At 38.1% G+C, this 24,682-nt stretch overlaps 1 protein-coding gene across 3 annotated transcripts in view; it reads left to right on the forward strand.

Moving 5' to 3' along the window:
- Positions 1–24,682, forward strand: part of LOC135474968 (uncharacterized) — a 70,765-nt gene that overhangs the window by 38,803 nt on the left and 7,280 nt on the right. For all 3 annotated transcript variants that reach the window (XM_064754674.1, XM_064754673.1, XM_064754676.1), the window contains one exon: positions 9,859–11,463. In XM_064754674.1, the coding sequence (XP_064610744.1) occupies positions 9,873–11,463 (1,591 nt within the window). In that variant the 5' untranslated portion in view covers positions 9,859–9,872. The remainder of the gene's footprint in view (positions 1–9,858; positions 11,464–24,682) is intronic.

Raw genomic sequence — 24,682 nt, forward strand, 5'->3', positions numbered from 1 at the left:
GAAAAAAGTAGCTCTTATAACTATAATATTAGGCACCTTATCCCACTTATTCCTTGCACGCAATTTTCAGCTGTGAGCTAGTATACATGTAGGCCTACATGTAATTTCAGAATCTTTGTTTATTTCGGGCATTCCTGAGCATGTTCATTGTTGAAATACTATCCAGTCTGTTTAAAATGGATAAATCCTGAACACCAGTAGGATGATTTGGTCAGTTGGAACTTAATAATGCAGTTTAACTTCTCTTCTGACAAGCATACATTCTTCAATTACCTATGAGGTGTTGTCATGCAATATCAGCCCCCCTCAAACAACCGAACATGCTGTGTTAAGTTGTGTGCATTAGTATTACAGTGGGTGGCAGTGATGTTAAAATTAACCACTTTATGTGATATGTTGCATCAGAAGTGATCTAATTGTCATAATTCTGTGTAGACTATATTTTATGCGATCAAGTTGCTGCATTTGTTACTGAATGCATTCCGTCATTATATGAAGGTATAATGCTCATATACTATTAGGTTAGTATATCATGTTGGTTTAAGACTAGATAACTGACTAGATTTTGTTAGTAAAAATTAAGCATGTTGCCATAGTGTATGTGAGTGAATATATTTTATCATGGAAAGTGATCCTGTTGTCGCTCAGTTGGTTCCTCCACCCATAAAACTGACCGCTGTTGTATAAGTGGAAAAATTCTTCTGTACAGCTTTGAAAATTGAGATCATAAAATTGATCTAAGTGGGGCTTGTATCCGTATTAGAGTGATCTGGCTGCTGTCCCACTCTTGCCAAAACTTTTTCGATGTCACCTCTGAAAGTATGACAGCTTTAACCAGCTTGACCTCTCACCACAAACTCTTTTTCCCTTTTCTCTCAATACTGCTGTCTCTTCTTTCCCACAGTAATTAATTTTAGCAGATACCATTTTATTGTTGTCAGGAGAAAAAAGCTTGTGTTGAAATCGGGTCTGATCTATTTGCTTAGTTTACTTGTAAGAAGATGCCTATGTAGGGACAAGTAGAAACAGATCCTGTCTGGCCTCACCTCAACCTGTGTACTTTTTCCCTCAATCACGAGCTGAGTCAGATTTTAATTGCCCTCAGAGATTTAGGGTTTCAGGGCCACTTATTACAGCTCTTAGGTGTTTGAAGGCTGTAGAGACCCGGACCAGGCTCTTGTCAAATCTGGGTATATATGATCTGAAGTGTCCTAGTTTTTAATAGCTGTTCATACCTGATGACTTTGCCGAAGCCATAGACACAGATTTGTGCCAATCACCTTGCACGTCATTACCTACTACTCACCTTATATCATGGGACTGACCTACAACACTATAATTAGGAGGTGTATGAACTTACCATGCCCTTCCTCATACTTCTTCAGTCTGTGTGCAACTTCAAGGATTCATTGTGTACCCAAATTAGTCCAAGTATTTCTCTCTGTCATGTTAGATGATACAAGTGCTAGATTTTAATACGACAGTTTGTGTCATTTATGCATCTTCAATTCTTTCGTAGTAAACTTTTTCAGCTGATGATAACACTGGTTACTGTAGTGTAAGTGAAATAGTCTAATTTAAGTGTACTTCAATCCTAATTTAAGTACATGAATCTCAAGCTGATGCTTTCTTTTGTAACAGTGTTCTGGTAAAATCTTTGTTACAAACAGTTTAGCTGTATATTTTAGCTGAGACCTAAACTTTACTCTTCATACTGATTAAAGAGAAAACTTGAGTCAGCAATAGGACCAGAAAAGTATAGACCTATAAATATGATCTTGAATAGATGTATTCTTTGAAAAAGATATCTTGGACAAAAATTAAAAGTTTGAACTGGATTTTTACAATTGATTTCCTAAAGCAAAAGCTGGCTAAAGCTTTGAATTTCAACCAAAAATACTTTAAAGAATGCCTTAGTGCAGTCAATCCTTAATGCAGATTTGGACTGTTACTATGTATTCATTGCCTGTGTAACATAATACATGTATGTGTTATCTATTCAGAGACTCTTTGTGAAAAAATCAACATATCCTTTGCAGAAGAGTATAAATTTATGATACAAGACCAGTTGTATTGTACTTTTTGTTAACAGATGTACAGATATAAACCCTGGAATTTTTTAGTAAGTCTTCCACCTAAACTGAGATCCTCAGTGTTGTTTGCTTTTCAGGGATTTTTTTTTCTGTCATGGCTGGCACAAAAAAAAGCAGTCTGCAATTACCGAGAGCATTTCGGCTGTAAACAGGTCTTATCTTGTGTGTTGAAACCCGGCCTTTATCTGTGTATATTTCCATAAATCAACGTGCTATTGACAAAGTTCTTGCACCAGGCACCCTGACTCAGCCTAACAATTAAAAGTCTAGATAGATCTAGTGCTTTGAATTCCTCCTTAAAGAACTTTCAAAGTATTTAATTGTGAAGAAAGGAATGCGTGAAACTTGATAAGGGCTTTGATTGGCTGGGGAGCCATTGTTCAGAAGTGAAGGAGTAGCTGTGTACCTGATCCATGGTACTTCACCTGCCTCTGACTGGTGGCTAGCTCTACTTCACTAAGTGCTAACGACTTTAGCGTTTTACCTATATGTGTTTTTTTTTTTCCAGTTAAATCTTACACGAATGTTTGCAACAGGTGGTTGGTCCATTCACATTAATTTGTCTGTTGAACTCATAGTCCTTATGAAATGCCAGTGTTGCATTCAAACTAACTATTAATGGCATGTAATCTACATTGGATGCAGTTGCATTTAAATTTGTTCTAGGATCTGATATACTATTGTTATTAAATTGAATAAGGTACTGTTGAACCCTTATGCCACTTTGGGTAAAACATTTGAAACAAGCTGCCACTTATTTGTCCTTATAAGGGAAAATCTACTAGTGTTTTCCATGATGGTGAGGTAACCATGTTACTGGAGGAGGATCTGTCTGCTCTGTCTGGAATAAGATTTATGTTCTCTGTCTGGAGCAAGATATGTATGGAGAAACACCTGTATGCTTTATGAACTGCTTGCTATGCCTGGAGTAAAATCTGTCTGCTTTATTGGGAGTAATATCTGTTTGCTCTGTCTGGAGTAAGATCTGACTGCTCTGTCTGAAGTAAGGTCTGTTTGCTCTGTCTTGGACAAGGCAATTATGGAGTAAGATCTGTTTATTCTGTCTTGGGCAAGATATGTATGGAGTAAGATCTGCCTGCTTTGTCTGGAGTAAGACATGTACACTGTTTCTGGAGTAAAATTCCACATTGTCTGAAGTAATATCTGACCACTGTGTCAGGAGAAGGATCTGTTTGCTGCAGTAAACAGTTTTAGAGATATTCTCAGGAGATGTCTTTTTGCATGGCCTACATACTAATTTCATTAATCTTTGCTCTAAACTGAAGTTGGACTAAATGCTGCAGTGTTAGTGATTGGTTTAATGGCCCATATACTGTCCAGGTATGTTCAGGATAACTTGAAGCTAGTATGACCATATATACTAAACTGGGTGTGGTACTTTTAACAGTATGGCTGTGAGTTACTAGGACTCACAGTGCTGTTTTATTTTCACCTGTGTTTAAGGAGTTGTTAATTACATGTGTGAGATTGGCCATCACTTTCCCACACCTGGATGCCCCTCAGTCTGCACTTGGGAGAGCTCGGAATGTTCCCAGGACAAAGGAAAGTGGAGTTATATTCCTTAAGTTCTTCATGGTTAATAAGCGAGCAAGATTGTCATGTTAATACATGCTGGAATGCTTTACACTTAATTGTCCGACACTGAATGGCTGAATAAAGCACCAGAACAAATGTGAAAGAAACGCTTATCTATAGAACCCACAAGTATGACTGAAGAGGTCTTTTCCAGGGGCTTTTTTGTTTGTTGCAAGACACCATAATCTTCATCATTCACATGAGACCATCTTTAATTTTCTCGCTGTTTGGGTGCCGCCAGCTTTTGTTCGAGTATCAGTATAAAATCATGCACAGGGTCGCACCATGTCACCAGCTAAAGTGATAGCAGTTTACTTATGTGTTAAATTACCCAGGTTCCTGAGTACTTTGCTCTAGTTGACAAGATGCATTGTACTGTTTAATCATAGCCTTAGACTGCTGTCCTCAAATTTCACTCTGTTATGTGTTTTTGTCTACTGTTTTTGGGCTCTAACATCCGGGCTATTGTTTGTTTTGACACGGCAGCTGCTGTTGTGACTACAGCTATGTTCTGATATACATTGAAATGCCGGCCAGCCCGCTGTAATGAACCCGCCTGCAAATGCAATAATAAAATAGTAAATTAACAACATCTGAGTGTAATTGAGTTTATTTCACACCTAGCCAGCTGACAGCTTTTCGGGATCTTTGACAACATGGACTGGGAAGGGGTTAGGGCATTCTCCAACATGTTAGGGGCTAATTCAGAATTAAGCACACAGGAGTGTGTGACTGATGATGTAACAACCTCCCTCCTCACCCCACCTCTGCACTCTTCGCCAAATTAGCTTTTCAACAAATCTCTTCTCCCTTCCCTCTAACCACCCCCCTCCCTGAATATATATATATATTTTTTTTTTGGCACACCTGTATTTTTTATCATGATAGCGCAAACATGTTGAGGTGAATTTCATGTTACATTTTTGTTGTTTTGTTTGCTGTAATTTTATCATTAAACATATCAGTCTCTTACTGATAAGCAATTACATGTATGAAATTTTGAAATTATTTTGGAGTCCTTTGCCCTTTCTGTACAAACGATACTTGCAGCTGCTAAATCATTATCTGGGCTGCCATATATACAGTACATTTAGATAGGTATTTATTCGCAGGTTGTAAAAATTGTTACGCTGTTTACAGATTATCCTTGCTGGCTGCATCGTGTCTGGTTTATGGTGTCATTGCAGCCTTACAGTTTTAAAGCACTGTTTAGAAAAAGCTGAGACTATTTATTGGTGTTTTACATCTTGCTAATGGCAAATGACTCTAGCATCTGTGCACATAACACTGTTTTTTCAATTTCCACCTCTTATTACCATAGTGAAAATTTTTTTTATTATTATTGTATCACTGTGATTTGATTTGTTTCTTATAGTTGCTGCATTTGATTTGTTGCTTTAATTTTATTTCATCATTATTTTGGGCATCAGTGAATTGTATAAATGTATTATTGATCCCCCATGTTAAAACCTCTGTGAATTAATACATAGTTTATTTGGGTATGTAACACACTTACATACACACACACACACACACACACACACACACACACACACACACACACACACACACACGAACCTCACTGCCTTTGTATTCCAGAATTCCAGGATAGATTTGGATGAAGCTAAATATCTTATGAATGTGTTCATAGCATGGGGCCCTTTTTAGGAGGGTCGGACAGATTATGTCCAATGAATATATTTTTAATGATGGCCCATTTCTAATCAAAGTACTGCACATAAGTCAAAAAAAAATGTCAGCTATTCAGTCCATATGTATATATTGCCAGCTATTAACTTCCTTGACATATATTTATCAGTTATTTAATGATTTGTTTCTTGACTATAGTTTTATAGTTGATAATAGTTGTTAATAGTTGTTTAGTCATTTAGAGTCATTTAGAATATTTTATCAGCTTTTAGTTACTTTGGGTATATATTATCAGCTATTCGTGTGTCCCTGAGGCATATATTTTCACTTCATGTTTAGTGACTCAGTTGCTGTTTTTCAACTAAACATCCATTTGCTCATTGTCTGTTATTTATTCATTGGTACCTTGAGCGTACAGTGTTAGTTGTTTATTCATTGGTTCCTTGAGCATATAGGATCAACTGTTTATTCATTAGTTCCTTGAAAATAAAGGATAAGCTGTAGTCATTGCTTCCTTGAGCATACATGATCAGCTCTTTATAGTCATTGGTTTCTTGAGCCTACATGATCAGCTCTTTATAGGGATTGGTTCCTTAAGCATATTACACCAGCTGTTTATAATCATTGGTTCCTTGAGCATATAGGACCAGCTGTTTTTAGTCATAGGTTCCTTGAGCATATAGGACCAGCTGTTTTTAGTCATTGGTTCCTTGAGCATAAAGGATCAGCTATTTGGTAATTGATTCCTTGAGCATATAGGATCAGCTGTTTTTAGTCATTGGTTCCTTGAGCATATACGATCAGCGATTTGGTCATTGTCTCCTTGAGCATACAGGATCAGCTGTTTATAGTCATTGGTTCCTTGAGCATATACGATCAGTGATTTGGTCATTGTCTCCTTGAGCATACAGGATCAGCTGTTTATAGTCATTGGTTCCTTGAGCATATACGATCAGCGATTTGGCCATTGTCTCCTTGAGCATACAGGATCAGCTGTTTATAGTCAGTGGCTCCTTGAGCATATTGGATCAGCTGTTTCGTCATTGGTTCCTTGAGCGTGTAGGATTGGTTGTTATAGGCATTGGTTCCTTGAGCATAAAGGATCAGATGTTTATAATGATTGGCTCCCTGAGCACAAAGGATCAGCTATTTAGTCATTTCTTCCTTGTCATAGAGCCTGATGTTTTTGAAATATGGATATCACAGAATTTAAAAAACAGAAGCAGTGTATTCACTATACAGACAGTACATTTTTTTATCCCTTTATAGTGGATTTAGATAAACTTGTAAACGGAACTGAATTTTCATTGTAGTACTGTTGAAATTTTTTCATTTTTGTGAAAGAAATAAGCATTTGCAATAGCAATGAAAAGTTTCAATAAATTTATTCTTATTTGTATGTTGTCTGCCACTGTGTTATGAACAGACTCTGGAATAAAACCATTGCTGAGGTGACCTAAAAAATTGAAATTTCCATCATAGAAAAAAAAGTCTGTTTAATGTTTATTGTGACAAGATATCAAAATTTTCATTTCTTACAGGTCTATTTATTTATGAAATTGCACGATCTTTTTGATATGTCTTATTTTTTTTCTCAGGTTTTATTTAAACCTGGATATTGTTATCTTTTTCAATTGTCGAAATGTCTCATGTTTATCTATCCAAAATCAAGTATAAATAATTGGTTTGACCTTTGCACTGCAATCTATAATTTACATACATCACTTAAAAGCATGATAGATTCTGTTTTTTCACCTTTCTTTAATCACAAAAAACTGACAAATAAAAAACCTTGTATGTTTAAAAGTACGTGGTGTAGGCTGTTCAAGCTGGGCTCTGATCTCTCTGCAATTAGACTGCTGAAGCCATCTAGGTAATGGGGCTTGCTATCACCATCTATTGTTACAGCGCTTCTTGGACACCCAGGGGACCTAACTCTACACAAACCTGTCAAAATAAAGACAGTTCTAATTAATAGGATCTGGCCGCAGTTTTACATTAAGGAATAACTCTGGACTAATTTTTACTGAAAGCCAAAGCAATAAGGTGCGGGATGGGGGTGATGTGCGGAGAATCCCCTGCTCTGGGTTCTCTAGTCAAGATTTGTCATCCCGCCGCCCATGTTAGCTGGTTTTAGTGTTAATCTCAAGGGTGCCGTTTGTTACCGACTATGGATACTGATATGGAACTTGTGACAAACAGATCTGGGAGGGAGAATTACTGAGGCCTTAGTCTTAAACAAACTTATTGTATGCCTCATTTATTTGTAAATTTCAGCCAGCCTCAGAGAGACGTGGGTTTTATCCAATCTCTGAAAGCTGGTTGGGCGGTGGACTCATTGCAAACTATCTCCCTTAGTTCTAATATCAAGTTAATGCCATTATTATCCAAAACAAGTATATAAAGCACTTAAGTGAAGTAATACATATTCGCACGTCTAAATAGGGACAGAAATCCCACAATCAGGAAAGAATTCCCTGCTGGCTGCCCCCTGGTGGCAGGACAGGAAATTAAGACACGGGAAATTAAGAGACAATATATATTCTAATTGTTGGCCGCATGACCAAGGAGACAATCTTGAGCCAGTTGAAGAGAGTGCATTGTATAAACATTGCTGATTAAGATATCATCAATATGGCTTCATTTGGCGAAATTCCGGCAAATTCCCAGTGTCTCCCTGTAGACAGGCTAGTTTGGCGATAAAAAAAACCCATGGTATTAAGTTTGATCAGTGCCTGATAACATTCGCTCCACCGATCTCGTTCTACCCTTGAAACCTATTTCGGTCCGAGATTTAACTTTCGAATTAAAGATTAAATATTGACCATGGTTGTTACTGTGGCTTGTTTAACCACGGACTTTGTGCCAGAGAGGTTGTGTTATTGGATGGGGCCGGCGCATAGGCGGTAATCTGAGCCCAGTGACAATGGTTATTATACAATGCTGCTAAGTTGTGCCACTGAGTTACCTGCTCCTTAAAGATTTATACACTGTGTTGGTAGCAGTCTTAGTGTAGATTGTTTAGAACACGCAGCATAAATGGTTTGACCGCAGTGGAGAATCACAGAAGATTTCTGCTCCAATAAAATACTTTCAACAAAACCTGGTTTAGTTTAAGGGTTTTTTTTAACGTTTTAACATCCTGATAAAAAAAAAAATAAGTTTTTCAAATGTTAAGTTTCTTTTTTCCTTTTTTCATTTGACAAGGGAGATAAATGTGGAACATGACCTAAATATATGGAAATGTACACTGTTTATATAATTTTATTCATGCTATACATGTTTTTAAAACTAAGGTAAATGTTTTAAGTCACAAAATTACAAGCATGAAACCATAAAAGAACAAAGTTTAACACTAGCTAGTTTGGTCTCAGGTAGTAGAGGCTGTTTCATGTATTGCACTTGAGGGCCTCTGTGGCATATTGGTTAGTATACAAATTATGTAGCAAAATTATGCAGGAGCCTCTCACCAATACTGTATTTTTGAGTTCAAGCACAGCTTATGTTGTCTCCCTATCTGTTCATATGTGGGAAGATCTGTCAACAACCTGCTTATGGTGGTGGGTTTCCCCTGTGCTCTTCCCGTTTTCTTTCCACCTTAATGCTGGCCATTGTCTTATGAGTGAAATGTAACACCAGTCAAATAAAGTAAATAAGTAAGTCTATTGCACTAGCTCCCTCCTAATTTTATCAGTATGCCCACTGAAATAAAACTATTCAGCTCGTACTTTGAAAGCTGAATTCTTCATAGTTGTCAACTGAGAGAACTTTTAAAAAAAGTAACTCCTGTTTACCCACATGTTGACAGCCGCCAACAGCAGTCCCTTTCTCTATAAGAAGTTATATCAAACAACTTTCAGTTTTTAACCTAGAAATCAGAGGTGGTTATGGCTCTGACTTGGATTAATACTATAAAATCTCTCTTTGGTAAATATGCCAGTTATTGCATAGCACAGCCCAAAAAACCTTTCCTTAGTGATGAACTGGACTCAAACCTCTCTGCTGCCAATTTCTAAGTACTTTCACATACTCGCCTGATGGAATCTTCTAGCAGACTTCCCAATGGCTCTAATGCCAGTTGTATAGAGTTACCTTTTCACTGGTCAAACCTTGCATGTTCAAGTCCTGCACTTACTGTTTCACCAGTTTTAAATCTGGACATTTGTGGTGTACATGGCAAAGGGAGGTGGTTTACACTGGACCCTTTGAATTCCTCTGTCCCAAAACCTGACCACTGTCATATAAGCTAATAAGCGAAGTTCATTCAAAACTTCTAGGTGCTGTTCACAAAGTAACTTCATGGTACACTTTTCTGTTTACAGTAAACAGTAGTCAGGCAAGTACAGTTGATAAAGTTAATGGTGTTTGCTCTTCACAAAGGCTTTCCGTTGTTGATGTAGTATTTTTAATCCTCAGCTTCATTGAATGCAATTTAATGTGAAAACTTGTTATAAAAGTCATGCTTTTTGATCAATCAAATCTGTTAACTTACATGTGCTCTGTTTATGTGTATTTTCAGATTCAAGTTCTGTCATGGAGGGCACACAGAATGGAAAAAGTGAAAATTACAGGTATGTGGACCGTGTGGAACAGACAATTAGTCCACCGAGCTATAGACACTTCACCAAGTCTGAGTTGAAGGTCATGAGTTCAGAGGTCACAACTGAATCTGTGTCAGCAGTACACAGCACTTTTAGGGAGACTGCCTACCTAACCAACATGGGTCACAATTCCAATGGTGTTGAAAAGATGGCAACAGAGATTGCAAGAGGTTCCAAGAGTAATGAAGAATCAAATGTTAACATCCAAGCACAGTCAAAACAGCCTCATTCAGAACTCTCATTAGATAATACCCTGGTTGACAGTCTAGAACAAAGCATTGATCGTGTTGAAAGAATGTTGGACGAAAAAGACATGTTGACGTCTGAAAAAATCACGGTATCATCTGGTGAAACCTGGTCACAGACAGAAACCAGCTCAGATTGGGTTATCATTGACGATTCATCAACAGCAGACGATGGAGAAAGGGAGATAGTTTCTGGGTCTAGTGCATCAGAAGACACTCAGCTGTGTCTTATAGAGGCAGATAGACAGCCATTTATGACAGTTGACCCAAATGATGTCCTCGGCCGAAATGACCAGTCCAAAAAGAGTTCTGCTTTTACAGAATTCCTCACCATCAAACAGAAGCGAGAAAGTTTCGGTAACGAAGTTGAAACTGCTCAGTTTGAGCAAGTTCTGCAAGAGCAGCTCAGTGCTCAGAAAGAACGAGAACAGCGAGAACAAAAGTTGATGGAGAAAATCTTTGGAACAATTCCTGCCTATAGAGCTGATTGGAAACAGAAAGACAGTTACGTGGAATGTAACTCTGCAAGTTTCTCATCGAGTAACACTTTTACAGATCAAAACCGCCAAGAGACTTTGTCCAATATGCAGTTTTCTTCAGCAGACTGGAATGCTGGAGATGAAAAAATTAGATCTTCGTCATCATCCGAAGTTCAGTCTTCCTACCACACTGACTCTTCCAGTCTTTCCAGTTTGTCAATGGCCGTGAAAGATTTGGAGAAGGCTGTCCTCACTCAAGGATCCGTTACAGAACCCTCTAGTCTCATTGAAGTTGAGCGAAAATTTGTACCGACAGAAAATAGCGAAAACAAGTTACTGGAACAAGGTGCAACATTGTTATCTGAAAAGTCATTCCATGACATCTACTATGATACGCCAAGCTACAAGTTGACCTTAAGTGACATTTGGCTACGCCAGCGTGATGGACGGTGGGAGTTGAAAACACCGGTTACTGGAGCCTCAATTACTACTTCCAGCACCCAGTACAATGAGTTAACAGACGAAAAGGACATAGTTTCAGAGCTCACCATCAGTCTGAGCCTGGATACAGGCGTGTCGGAAAGTGTGAAAAGCATCAAGGAATTCGTCCAAATCGGCCTCCTGAATGAGTTCTGCAGTTTTACAACAACTCGGAAAAGCTATGGACTGCAGACTTGCTTAGTTGACCTTGACGTGACCAGCTTTGGGGTAAAGGTTGGTGAAATCGAAATGGTGGTTGTAGATCGTGACCGCATTCCTGAAGCACTGGACGCCATTGAGGACATTGCCAAGCAATTGGGTGAGTGTTTATGCTGATATTCTCTTCTCATGCAGCACTAATATGCACGTGCTTTTGCCCTGTTGTAGTCATACTGGATGACTTGTTTATCCTGTCTGTAAAAGTGCTTCAAGAATTTTGGATAGTTCCTCTAACAAATGCATCCTGAATGTTTAACAGCTTACACCACATCTAAGACATGTAATGAGACTAACATGGACTTAAACTTCAGTGTTTAATTAACATGACCTTGTGTGGAAATAGATTCCTCTAGAGACTCAAGGAATTGATTCCATACAATATATTTATTTGTCTGATGGCTGTTTTCGCCTAGCTCAAGAATATTTCACTTATACAACAGCGGCCAGCATTGTTGTGGGATGAAAGTAGGCAGAGCCCAGTGGAAACCCACGACCTTCCAAAATGGTTTGTTGTGAAAAAAATTATTTTTTTTTCAAGTATTTTCTTGCACAACATTTTTGATGTGTAAAATAAAACTTCAGCTGTTAATATTAGGTTTCAGATTATACATCTGAAATTGGTGTTCTTGTCTAGTATAGCAATACATTATTGACTTTCTTTTTGAACCTTTTATTATATCATCCAACATTTTACAGCTCAGGCAGATTTTACTGTAAGTGTTCTGTCGATGCAATTGTCCATTCCACTGCCTGTCTGGGCATGATGCAGTGCATGGAGAGAGATTATCTCAAAACTTGTTTGTTATGCAAAGTTTGATACAATTCTGAATGGAGCATTGGTCCACTTATGTTTGAAGAAATATTCCAAACGTATGGTATTAAAATTATCTCAAATGAGATTTGGGGAATTTTTAAAACTGTTGGGACATGTTTTACTAGATTTATTAGCTTTTCAAAATTTTCAATGTAACCTCTCTTGAAGCATGAATTACATTTAAGGGTCTTTGCTAACTATCATGACTAAAGTATGAAGAAGGGATTGGCTTGTGTACCCCATACCAATTTGTGGATGTATTTATACCCCTTAATAAAACAGGTAGCTGTTAATGGGATTTCAGGAAGATTAGAACATTGAAAAGAATACTAAGGAGTCTATCGTGATGCCTATTTGCAGTAATACTCCCAGTTACAATTGTCTCTTCGTATGCAATAATTACCATGGAATTATCCATATCAATGTTTGGCATCACGTTTTGGTAACGAGTAGGTCAGCTTTCAAGTTTGTGTGTGAAGGACAGTTATTGTGAAATGGATGTGGCTAGTATGGCACAGATTCACACATCGTAGATGCTTCAGCCTGAAGGTTTTGTGATAGCTTTAGTGGAGCCCATGAATTAATGTTTATTGTTTAACCCAGGTATTTAGTAGGACAGTGTAAAGAAACGGTGCTTCCAACAAAGCTATCATTTTATCGCAAGAACATAACAATTCCCACATAGGTTTTTTTTCACCACCACAGGAGTGCATCTGAGGTACCGCCACCTCCCACAGGGGTGTGTCGGCGGTACCTCAACCTCCCACACACTTGTCTGAGGTACTAACAAATCCCACAGGAGTGTGTCTGAGACACCTCCCACTGGAGTGTGTCTGAGGTACCACCACCTCCCACACACTTGTCTGAGGTACTAACAAAAGTATGCCTGAGGTACCATCATCTCCCACAAGAGAGTGTCTGAGGCACCTTCCACTGGAGGGCTTCTGAGGTACCACCACCTCTCACAGGGGTGTGTCTGCGGTAGCACAATCTCTCACAGGAGGGCTTCTAGGGTACCACTACCACTTACAGGAGTGTTTCTGAGGTACCACCACCTCCCACAGAAGAGCGTCTGAGGTACTACCGCCTCCCAGAGGAGTATGTCTGAGGTAACACCACCTCATACAGGAGTGTCTGAGGTCTGGGAGGTGTCTGACATATCTCCACACTCACATACATTTTTAAGGGGTACTTTGTGCACTTTCAGTGAAGCAATTTTAGTTTTAAAAAAATGGAAAAAGAAGTTTGTTTCAGGTTAAAAGATTGTGCTGTAAATGAAAAATGCATAATAATTTGACTTGAGCATCTGGGTTAGGTTTTCATTGTCGCCTTGTGTCATGATTGTAGGTAGAGTGACAGTGACTCAGCAATTTCACCACACCTCAGCTAACTGTGAGTGGTACTTTGTGGTCTTGGTGTGCATTAAGATGTCCCCTCTCCCCCTCCCGGTCCGCCTCCTGAGAGAGCAGAATAGTTAGACCACATACTCACATTTTCCCAGAACTCATCAGTTGATTAATCACAGGCTCAGCATTGTTCTGGGCAAAGTTTTGACAGTTTGTCTCGTAAGTTATCCACGAGTGATATAGATCTCCGTAAATCCGTGCATCAGCGGATATTAATCACCCAAGCTGTCCGCAAAGTAGCGACGTTGCCGGTGTCCTCGACGATTCCAAACTCTAGACAGGTCAGTCATGAATTAGACTGTTTAGGGACATTCCCAGATTTGAAAGCTTTTTGCTCTGGAATGTATTTAGCACTGAGGGATAGGAGTCCCCAAAGTGGCCTGCTAATGGCTGCAAAAACACATTTCCATTATACAAGTCTCATTTGAAGATAAAGATAATTTGAAAATTTTGTCAGCCGTAGCACGGAGGGAAAAAATTGATGACCATTTGGCTTAGATAATGGGGGTAGGGTATAGGTGTTTGCGGCTACTTCTGGGCTAGCCATAGGTCAGGGATGTGGCACGCACCAGCGCGAAATGGATAATATCACTAATAACAAGGCCCTCCCAGATTAGACCGCCTTGCCAGAGGTGAAAATTATTTTGTAAGAGTGTAAGAATTTCTGGCAGATAATTTATTATTCAGAAAATTGGCATGGGTCGAGACTTTTTTCCCTGCGAAATGGAACAAAGCAGCTCCAGGGAGCGTCTGTAGGAAGTTGTCGTTTCAACCGACTTGTTTGCTCTCCCTCGTCAGCCCAACATTCGGAAAAAGTTTTAAATATTAATCATTTTTTTTAGGCTAGCGTGCATTTGGAGAATTGGCGATTAGGTTGTCTGTATAGTCTACTCTTTGGTGTTAATGTAATAGAATAATGGTGTGTCAGACAAAATGAAGACGAATAAGGTCCAGCCGAATGCCCAGCAATAAGCGGACCAGTTGTTGTACAGGAAACTTCTCCAGCAGACCGGCAACGGCGCTGACAGAAAAATAGTGGCCAAACTTAATATATGCATGGATGTTATTTCATTTGTAGGTTAATGCTACATTGTGATAACAACGTAATCAAAGGCAAAGACAGGCGCAGGCAAACTGAGGATGCAAGAATACAAAAATGGGGAACAAACTCATTAAGAAAAGTTCCTAATCATAGCCTGTTAATTAACACTAGTGGTTGTAGGTTGTGTTGTGCGAGTCTGGACAAAGCTCTGGTAAACAATGGCCCCTGAGTGGTCAGTGCAGGGGTCATCTTAAACCACAGCTGTCAGGATTCAAACAAAACATCCAATCACTGCGGCAAGATTAAATTATTATGTGACTGAGCACAGAAACAATGAGACATGAAATGCCATTCAAAACGAACGTGATTGATTTTGATCTTGGGTTATTTCAGGGTGCTGGATTTAAAGTATGGTAACGGTCAGCCATAAATCGCAATGATAGAAACACACAACGTCTTCAGATTTGTGCCCATAGTTCACGTGCTCCACGTCATGAAACTACCACAAGCAGATGCATTGTGATGTAAATAACATGAGACTGTTTTGTGGAACAGTCAAAATTTAGAGCTTTGTCACCATCGTCCTCGGTATTAAGTATTAATTGCCATTTGAGTTGTGGAGAGCATTTGCATTGTCATCGTCTGAAATTTTGGAAAACTAAGAACAAGAGTGTATGTGTGGAACCAGATTCCCTGGATTGATCTTGAGTGATTTCAAAATGTCAATTTATAGTCAAAACATGTACTGCAGAATGTGGAACAATTGACTTTCTAGTTTGCTTTTTTGGTTGTATTAGCACTATTAATGTAATATATTTAATTGGTGTTTTACGCTGCAAGAATACTTCACTTATACGTCCGGCGTCCAGCAGTGTGGAGGGAGAGAAACCCATAACCCTGCGCAGAGCATTGTCTCCATAAAGTATGTGAATGTACATACTGCTGTATGTAATCAGTTGCTTTGCTTTACTTAGGTATTCTTTTGTCTATGTGGAACACATTAAATATTCTTGATTTTGTTGTTAAACTCTCACCATATAAATGAATACCCAAGCACACAGTACATGTATGTTATCATGTGTATGCGTAGGTTTGATTAGTGTTTATTGTTCATGAAGGCCTACGTCAGAAAACATTTTTTTGCCAAAATCAGAAAGCGTTGAATTCGATTGGTGACTGTGCATGAACCCATCACATACACACCTGTATTGTAATGAATAAAATAACAATGGAAAGATAAGCACAAGATGGACAGTGTTCTAATTACATCTGTATTTTGATTAATATTTTTAAACAATAAGTCTGAATGAAATTGCCTAGTGTGATAGATGTGCCAAACTAAATAAATTCTACGACACAGATGAATGTCATAAACTGTAGCGGAATTATATCAGTGACAAAATAATCATTGGAGAATTTTGATTAATTAGTTTCATTCATAGAGATGCTACTTATCTGCTCGTTATGTATACCTGCCACATATTCCACTAACAAGACAGCTGTTGCACACAAACGATTACAGACACATTTGTCGACAACTTCACTACAGCTTTGATACACTATTCTGTGACTACTGAGTCACCTGTGCTTAACCGAATTTAGGTGTTAAATGATCTGAAAACAATATTGCTAATAAATCAAGTATGTCAACACTGACAGATTTTAATTTTGTATTAAGTGCTATAAAACTTGATAAAAAATGCAAATAAATTATACTTGATAATCTGTAACTCCCATTACAACTTGATGTATTTTCTATTATATACTGCACGTTTGTATTATTAGATTGGCATGGAGGTAGACAGGGACCTGCTGAATTATATCTGATCTTAAGGTATTTAGTTATGTGTGGGTAGGCCTGTGAGGGAGAGGGAGAGGTTCATTTTGTTTACCAGAAACATACACACAAAAATAACAGAAATTGGTATCAGAGGGGATCACATGGCTACAGGCATTTACTGCTCTGCCTGTTTTAAATGTCAGCCTTGTTAGATGTCAAGGGTGTTGAAGGATGGACCTATGCTCCCCAATACTGTGCACCCTCCCCCCTCTCAGTACCCACTCCCACCCCTCATCTCTCAGACCCCCTACTTACTGTAATTCCTCAACCATTTCACATGTTTACTTGCTGAATACTTAGATATTTTGTCAAAGCAAAATAATAGGCCGTCTGGACGAGGAAAATTATGATATTTATGAAGCTAGAAAGTGAATCAACACAGTGTGGGTAGTTTTTTTATGGTCAAAATGATTATCTGGGTTGAAATGTTACTCATGATGTTAAATACAGAAATTAAGAGTTGAGGTATCTTAGAATGGCCAGTGAGAGTGAGAAATCTGAAAGCAAAACATTTCATAAGATTCATATATATATATATATGAAAGATTTTTTGGTACATTTGAATGAAATATCTCCAAGATGCTAACAATAAATATAAATGTTTCCTTATTAAACCAATTTCCATGATGCAGAAAATTTTAATAGTTGTACATAGTTTGAACCTGAAAGGTTCCTTGGCAAAAGAGAGGTGCTATATGGTGTGTGAATCCATCTGCAACTGATGCTATCTATAAACTTTGTTTATCTGCCTTGTGTTGTGTTAACAGCTCACTGGATGACACCGCTGTAGGTAGCCTTTGGCTCTCTCCCCTCAAATATTACCCTCTGTTTAGTAAATATATGACAAGCTGTAACTGCTGACAGATGAAGGGCAGCAGGAACTAGTTTTGACAACACTTGTCGGTGTTTTTATAGATATTTGCAGTGCTATTTTGAGGTTGTGTCAGCAACCTAAAATCTATCTAATGGACAGTGTTTATGGAGTTATTGCTTGGCTTGGGTTTGATAACATGTTGGTATAATACTTGTAGAAAACAGCAAGAAACAAAAAAAACAGGGTTTTTGTTTGTAGTTTTTCTAACTATGCTTAACTTGCTTTCTAATGAAAATTCAAGAAAAAAATGTTATTCTTCTTCACTGCTAAAAAATTGATAAAAAGATTTAAAAAGATTGATATACTATTGGTAGTATTCAAAATCCAGATCTGGTTAGGTTGATTCATTACTCTGGTTTGCTTGATTCATTACTCTGGTTTGGTTGATTCATTTTTCTGGTTTGGTTGATTCATTATTCTGGTTTGGTTGATTCATTTTTCTGGTTTTCTGGTTTTCTGGCATCATTTTTTGAGTGACTAAAAGGCTATTTCAGAAAGTTACACAGCCCATTAAAATATGATAGCAAGGTATGAGAATTTACATCTTGTTTTGAAAAGATCTTCAAGTTAAATGGACTTGAAGTGTTCAAAAGACTGAAATTAATGAAAATCTGGCACAGGTAGAAATGAGAGATTTGTTCTTGTATGATGTGCAAAGTGGGCTTTTGTATCTTGTATGGAGAAAAATAATCCAAATTATCTTAATCCTTATCATTAATCTCTTCATTTAAAGACTGCAACTCGAGTAATTTTGCATAATCTCCTTACACATGTACCTTCTTTGTTTAGAACACCAATGTTAATGCCTGGAGCCATGTTTTAGAATCTGGCACACCACAAAAAAAATAACAGTGAGCTGTGTACTTACTCAACCTCGTGCACATGTAGACACCGGTAGTTGGACAAGTGATTGAAATAAAGAAGTGTTTGATATTTTAGCTGTCATGATTTTCACATATTTGCAAACATATTTTTCTTACTTATCAGGCACTTTTCCAGCTGACTCAGTCATTTTGTTTAAACAGAGAAATGTGGAATGCATAAGCAAAATTTGCACACGGTATATGCGGAATGTCATAATTTGGTTGAATGTGAGTCATTCTGTCATATAAATATACGTATGGTGAAGTGTTAATTCCTATTGCGACAATTTCTGTAAGATTTTTTCATTCTTTTATTTGGTTCATACATTCTTGGTTTTGGCTGGAGTGTTTGTCCTTGTAAGTGGTCAACTGCTCATCACCTCATGAAAGAGGAATGCGTAGGATTCGCATATCTGCATTTTGGATTTTCATAACATTTTCATTTATGTTATAACAATAATTGATTTGTCATTTGAGCAATCAGGTTTATTATGACAAATTCTGACCTTTGATATAAATTCATGAAAAGTGTTATTTGATATTCACGTTCTTTCTTTCTGAAATGCTTTGGTTTTCTCTGGGAGATAAGCGTTAGAAAATGTGGTCTGTCACTGGGAAGGGCTGTGGTGTTTTGCCGCCATACTCTTAAGGCCTGTCTGTCACTTTTCTCTATCCCCAGCAGGCACAAATTGTCTAAAGTAAAATTGTCACCTTCCTGTTGGACGAGATTGTGTCAAAATTATCTCTTAAACAACTCCCAGACATTTTCAGGGATAATTTTTTAGGCGATTATTTTCAAGCATTTGTTTTTTTGGACAGCTTGTCATTTCGGAACTTTTATTGTGGATAGGGACAGAGGATAGTTAGAAAAGCCTTGGTGTGAAGCAGAGAAAGGGGGTGGAGGGAGAGAGGGAGAAAAAAAACAAGGTACATATCGTCATGGTCTAATGTTTGTACACAGCAGAAGAAGATTTATATTTTGCTTTTTTTATTTAGAAGACTCTTGATATGGCTTTCTGTTGATCCCAAGAGCGAACTGTCTTAGTGTGATATGCTCAGTGCTGTGATAATGATATGCTGTGGCCCTCAGTAGCCTGGCATCATGTATCGCAGTATTGCAAAGCTAAAGGTGATTAGTGATGTTTACTTGATCTGATGCACTTCCGATGAGAATTGCTGGGAGAGTTAAGAAAAGTTAGCTCATATACCCAGTTGGGTTTGTACATGTGATTGTACTTGTACATGTAACATAAGGCTTGTTATAAGACAGGGATATCTGCCACACCCACAACTCCAGCCCTCATCAATACTGACACGCTGACAAGGTCCGGTCATCTCACAGTATCAACAACAATCAGAAATATTCAAATCAAAACATAGTTTTGTGTTTGGAAGGAGAAAACTGGACACGATACATAAACTGTTGCAATTGCTTGAATTGTTCTCGAATGACCACGATTAATTTGACCTAAAAACTGTTTCAGAACAATCCGATCCAGCCAACACATGTACTCAAGTCATTTTTCAAGTGAACAAGCTGATAATGATGCTTAGTTTAGAATTGGCTATCAAGTTCATGTTTTGATCAACCTTTGGTAGTGTTTGACAGTAATGATGGATGGTGCAATTGAAAAGTGTCATTACTGTTGTCGAAACTTGCATTCCAATTTCTGTTCATGTTTGCTTAAATTGGAGTTCAGTATGTTCAGGATATAGCTGTAGTAATTAGGAAAAAAAATCAAATCTAAGGAAGAGTTGACCTGTAAAAACTGTGCATGCTGAACCATATCCTTGGGATATGATTCCCAATGTCAGAACCAGTTTGTGATAATTAACCTGGTTAAGGTCCTGGAAATTTCATTGTATCTAGGAGTTTGATGTGAATGTTTTGAGTATGTGAGGTAGAATTAACTTTAATTTGAAAGCATCCCTCCCATCGTGCTGACTACTGCACCTTGGTTCTCTGCCGGGAGATGACTTTGAAAAACATTATTGTTAATTACAGCAGGCATGTAAACAATGCTCAGTATGACGGCCATATAAACCTTCTCGTCTTAGACCCCTGGTGTCTTTCCTTTAAATCTTGGAAGTTCTAATAAATCAAATATGTGGCTATCAAAGACTTAGCTTTTGCACAACAAGTTTTTTTTTTTTGGTTTTTTTTTTTGTTGTTTTTTGTTCTTATATAACCTAATAGCTCACTGTGTCTTGCTCACATGTACTGATCTTGTTTTTGGCTTTTGTTTCTATGTGTGTGTGTGTGTAATAGAAATGGATGCCATTGCTTAAATCTTTTGAGGAAGTTCTGAGGGTAAGACCCCGTACCTCCACACCCACTTTACATGCCCGTGTACTGTCATCTGGAAGGATCCTCCTTTCACAGTTATGTTTTACATGCATCAGCTGGAGCAAATCATTCCACATGCTATCTGTAAAAACATTTGGGCCTTTCATTTCTCCTAGTTTTCTGAGGCACATATTGTGTAATTTGTTATTTTAATGTCATTGCCTTTTTTAAGTCACTGTTTGGGAATGTTTAATGTATTTGTACATTTGCCTTGCGGTGTGTCGGGAAGAGGTGTGTCAGATGTGGGCCTGAGAACAGTGGAACTATTTGTATGGAGATCAGTCTACTTCAAACGCAGGGCATTGATGCGAACAAAAGACGAGACTTTAATTCTGTGTTCATGTCGGTTATCCGCAGTCAATTAGCGAAGACTTTGAGCACTTGGTTAAGGCGGACCAGGGTTCCAGGCTAGAGGCTTTCTCTAAGGTAGCCTGGAGTTGACAAGCTCGCTCCGAAAGCCAACAAGATAATAGAAAATATTTTCACATGCATTATAACTTGGAGAAAGCTGACCTAAGGCACTGATGACTGGCCACTGCTGGCTGTGCTAAGCTAATGAGCTTTAGACCACTTTACCAATTGTATTAATCCAACAAAGATAAAAGCTTGTGGCCTGCTTTGACTGGAGGTCACCAGTGGGTCCCCCGATGAGGGCTAAATAAGCCTTTATAGTCATCAAAGGGTCTTACCAGGCCACCAGCAACACTGACCCCAGTGCTACGAAAACGTTTTAATGACACAACCACGTCCTGTACAGACACATGAGGTTGCGGGCTGACTTAATTAAGAAATTATCTGACAGCTTTTCTCTAGGGTTTAACCCTTTTTGTGCAGATTGACATTGACCTCCAGAGTTTATTTCAGGTGAGGACTTTGCTCAGTTAGCATGTTGATTATATGAGCTGAAGGTGATCTGTATTGTGAATTGTCCTTGTTCTGTTTATAACTGAACAAATGTAGAAGTATAAACTGGTGCAATGCACCGCGCAGCTCAGAGCTCCTTGAAGGCGCTCAGGCCAGGGGAGTTCAGAAGACTGCACAGAAGATGGTTGACCTGACGTCCTCACATGGAAGAAAATATCATAGCTTCATTCTCACATACATCATTAATCCTGCATAGCCAGTTATTTCCCAACTTGGCATGGCCTGGCCAAGATTTTTTTTATATGCTTCATTGCATAAAGGAAGCAAATGTCTGATGACAACTCCATTTGCTCGTGTTTGACATTTACAGAAATGATTGGTGTCCCAATCGCCCGACGCCCCAGCACAGCGCCTCCTAGGACCAAAGCTCATAACACAGACGCGTGAACCTATCTGCTAATCTCTAATTTTGGCTGGCCGCGGTCACAGCCTCATTGTTAGATCATATCGGGGTGGGTGAACGCTGGCCCAAGGAGAGAAAGCATCTTTATCTTGGGCTGAATCCGCACACTTTTGATACCTACAGACAACTCATCAGCGACAGTCAGTACTGATCACCTCTCAGTTGCCATTACACACTCTGTCACCACCAAAACTTTATAAGTCTGCATCTCTGGCTAAAGTTCAGACAGAAAAATGGCCAAATTTGTATGAATTTAGCCAGTTCCATCCTTTTAAATCCCTGACATAGAGAACATTTGTCAACTTTGGATTATTCAAGTATGCTTTTATATTATGGGAAATATGCTTTTTACTGTATTGAGAAATATGCTTTTTACTGTATTGAGAAATATGCTTTTTACAGTATGAGAAATATGCTTTTTATTGTATTGAGAAATATGCTTTTAGAGCAAAGGAATAAAGGATCAAAATAAATTGTAATGAAACTATTTATTATCTGTGCACAACAGCTCTTTTCATTTTATAATCTTCACCCTTGATCTGTGGTATCTTTTTGGCTTGTTTTGTTAGTTGACTCCATATGGAACTAAGCCGATCAGTTTGGTTCTTTATATTTCTTCTTGACTGGCAACACTCCAGTCGTCACATTTATGAAATAATCTGCACGAAATTAAGGCTGTATATAAACAGCCATCATCTGGCTCAAGATGTCTTTGTGGATATTCTTAAGGGGTCAATCTTTATCAAAAATTTTTGTATTGATTTTGCATTGTTATTCTTATACCATAACATGATTTTACTCTCTTAAAGACAAAGAACAAACTAACATGAAGTACATGTCAGATAGAAGACCATTTCATATATACTGGAAAGTAAAGTGCATTTAAAACTTTGGAGTCTACTGTGGCCTTTTCTGACCCTGTTGGGACCATTAATGTCACTTCAACTTTTTGCCACTCATCACATATAGTTTGCTATATTTCATCGTTCAGAATGTATCTTTATTTAGAGCTATGAATGAATTTAACAAATTGACCGTGAAACAAACTATTTCAAGCCAAAAATAATGCTGTGGTGTCACTGATATCCTCTGTGTTTCAACAGACCACCACAGGATCATATGTTTGAATACATTTTAGTAGGCTAGAAAAATTCTACAAAAATAAAACTATTTTGCTGGACAGCGTTTAATGGTCTTTCATCTGATAATTACTTTATTTTAGTGTTTTCTTTTCCTTTAAGGACATAGTAGTTGATCCAGTTACCATTCTAAATAGAAATTGATATCTGATATCTGGAGCAAAAGGTGAATATTCTTATGCAGTCATTTTAAGCCTTTCCCCAAGTTAGTTTGCAACTTGTTATTGTTTTGTGTTCAGGAAGTGTTTAGAAATGTGAACTTTATCTTATAACTTAATATGAACTATGTATTAAAAGTTGAGCCAGCACTAGTTTCCCCAGCTGATTTAAAACACCAAAGTCTGCGACAAGTTATAATTATTTGGATGTTGTAAGTCTTCTCAGAAGTGATTGATAAATCTGTTTTCCGCGGCCATTTTTCGTAGTAGTTGGCGATGAATATAAGTTGCTCTGGACCAAAGTTTTTGTGTAGTTAGGGAATCATATGTTTGATTGCTCGCGACAAGCCTTGATAAATGATGTCTGCGCTCATTTGGTCTGTACTTTCCAGTCTCCCCTGACTTATTGTCATCTGGTGCGGGCAAAAACTTCCATCTATATTCATAGGAATATTTGTATTTATCCCTAAGCTAAATTTCAAATGAGTTGCATCAAATTTAAGCCTTTCTATCCAAGCTGATAGCTTGCAAAATGTTTGTAGGGAGGAATTAAACGGATTTTTCCAGAAGAATGGAGCAATTTTGGAGGAGATCTATTGGAGATCATCCAAGAACGGTAACATTTTGATATAAAGAGCATTTAATAACCCATGAGAATTGCAAAGTTATCAAGTTGGACTCCCATGTTAACAAAGACTGACAGTTTTAGTGTCCAGGGTTGGAATCTGCAGTCACACTTGGGAAAAGGGATCTACACGGGAGAGGGAATTATGACCGGCACAGAATCACCCCTCCACGTGACATTACACCATCAGCCCATGCTCTGGCTGAGTAAGACCAAGCAGACGTGGCTTAACTCTAGGCCCCCCACCTTCCAAATCCCCTCCCTCATTCACTGGTGTAAGGTGTCTGACAATGTCCAGAACAGCAGCTCTGTCCGGTCACCGAATTAATCCAGTCTTCAATTTACCCAATGCGTGTTTTATTACCTGAAATTTTGTCCCATGAATGAGGTCTGAATTACCTTTATTCATTCCTAACCGTGTGAGTAGTGTGCAGGTGATTGTGTCGTCTAAGCAAATACTGCCTGTACCTGTAATTACTAGCTGACATAGCCGTGTGTGTCAGTGTTGACAGGTATGCTCAGGTCTTGAACTTATTAAACTACATGTAGCAGGCATGTCTCCCATGGAATTATTTATTTATTACCAAACCTTTATGCGTGTTTAATCTCCATCAAAGGCTGTTTCAGGTGTTTTCTATATGTTAAAAGACTTAGAAAACAAAGCAAAAAATATATTAATGTTGTGCATGTCTATTAATCTTATCATTATTATTTTGTCCAATTATTTGAAAAATCTCTATAGATGTTTGCTAATTATGACATTCAGATGCATCACCAATTTAAAATCCCACTTTATTGCTCTAATTGTGTGTGAAAAAACATGCCACTAATTATCACTGATATCTCACTGTTTATAAATAGTGGAAATGTTACTATTTTAAAAC

The sequence above is a fragment of the Liolophura sinensis genome, chromosome 9, assembly GCF_032854445.1.
Source record: "Liolophura sinensis isolate JHLJ2023 chromosome 9, CUHK_Ljap_v2, whole genome shotgun sequence".
Classification (NCBI taxonomy): domain Eukaryota; kingdom Metazoa; phylum Mollusca; class Polyplacophora; order Chitonida; family Chitonidae; genus Liolophura; species Liolophura sinensis.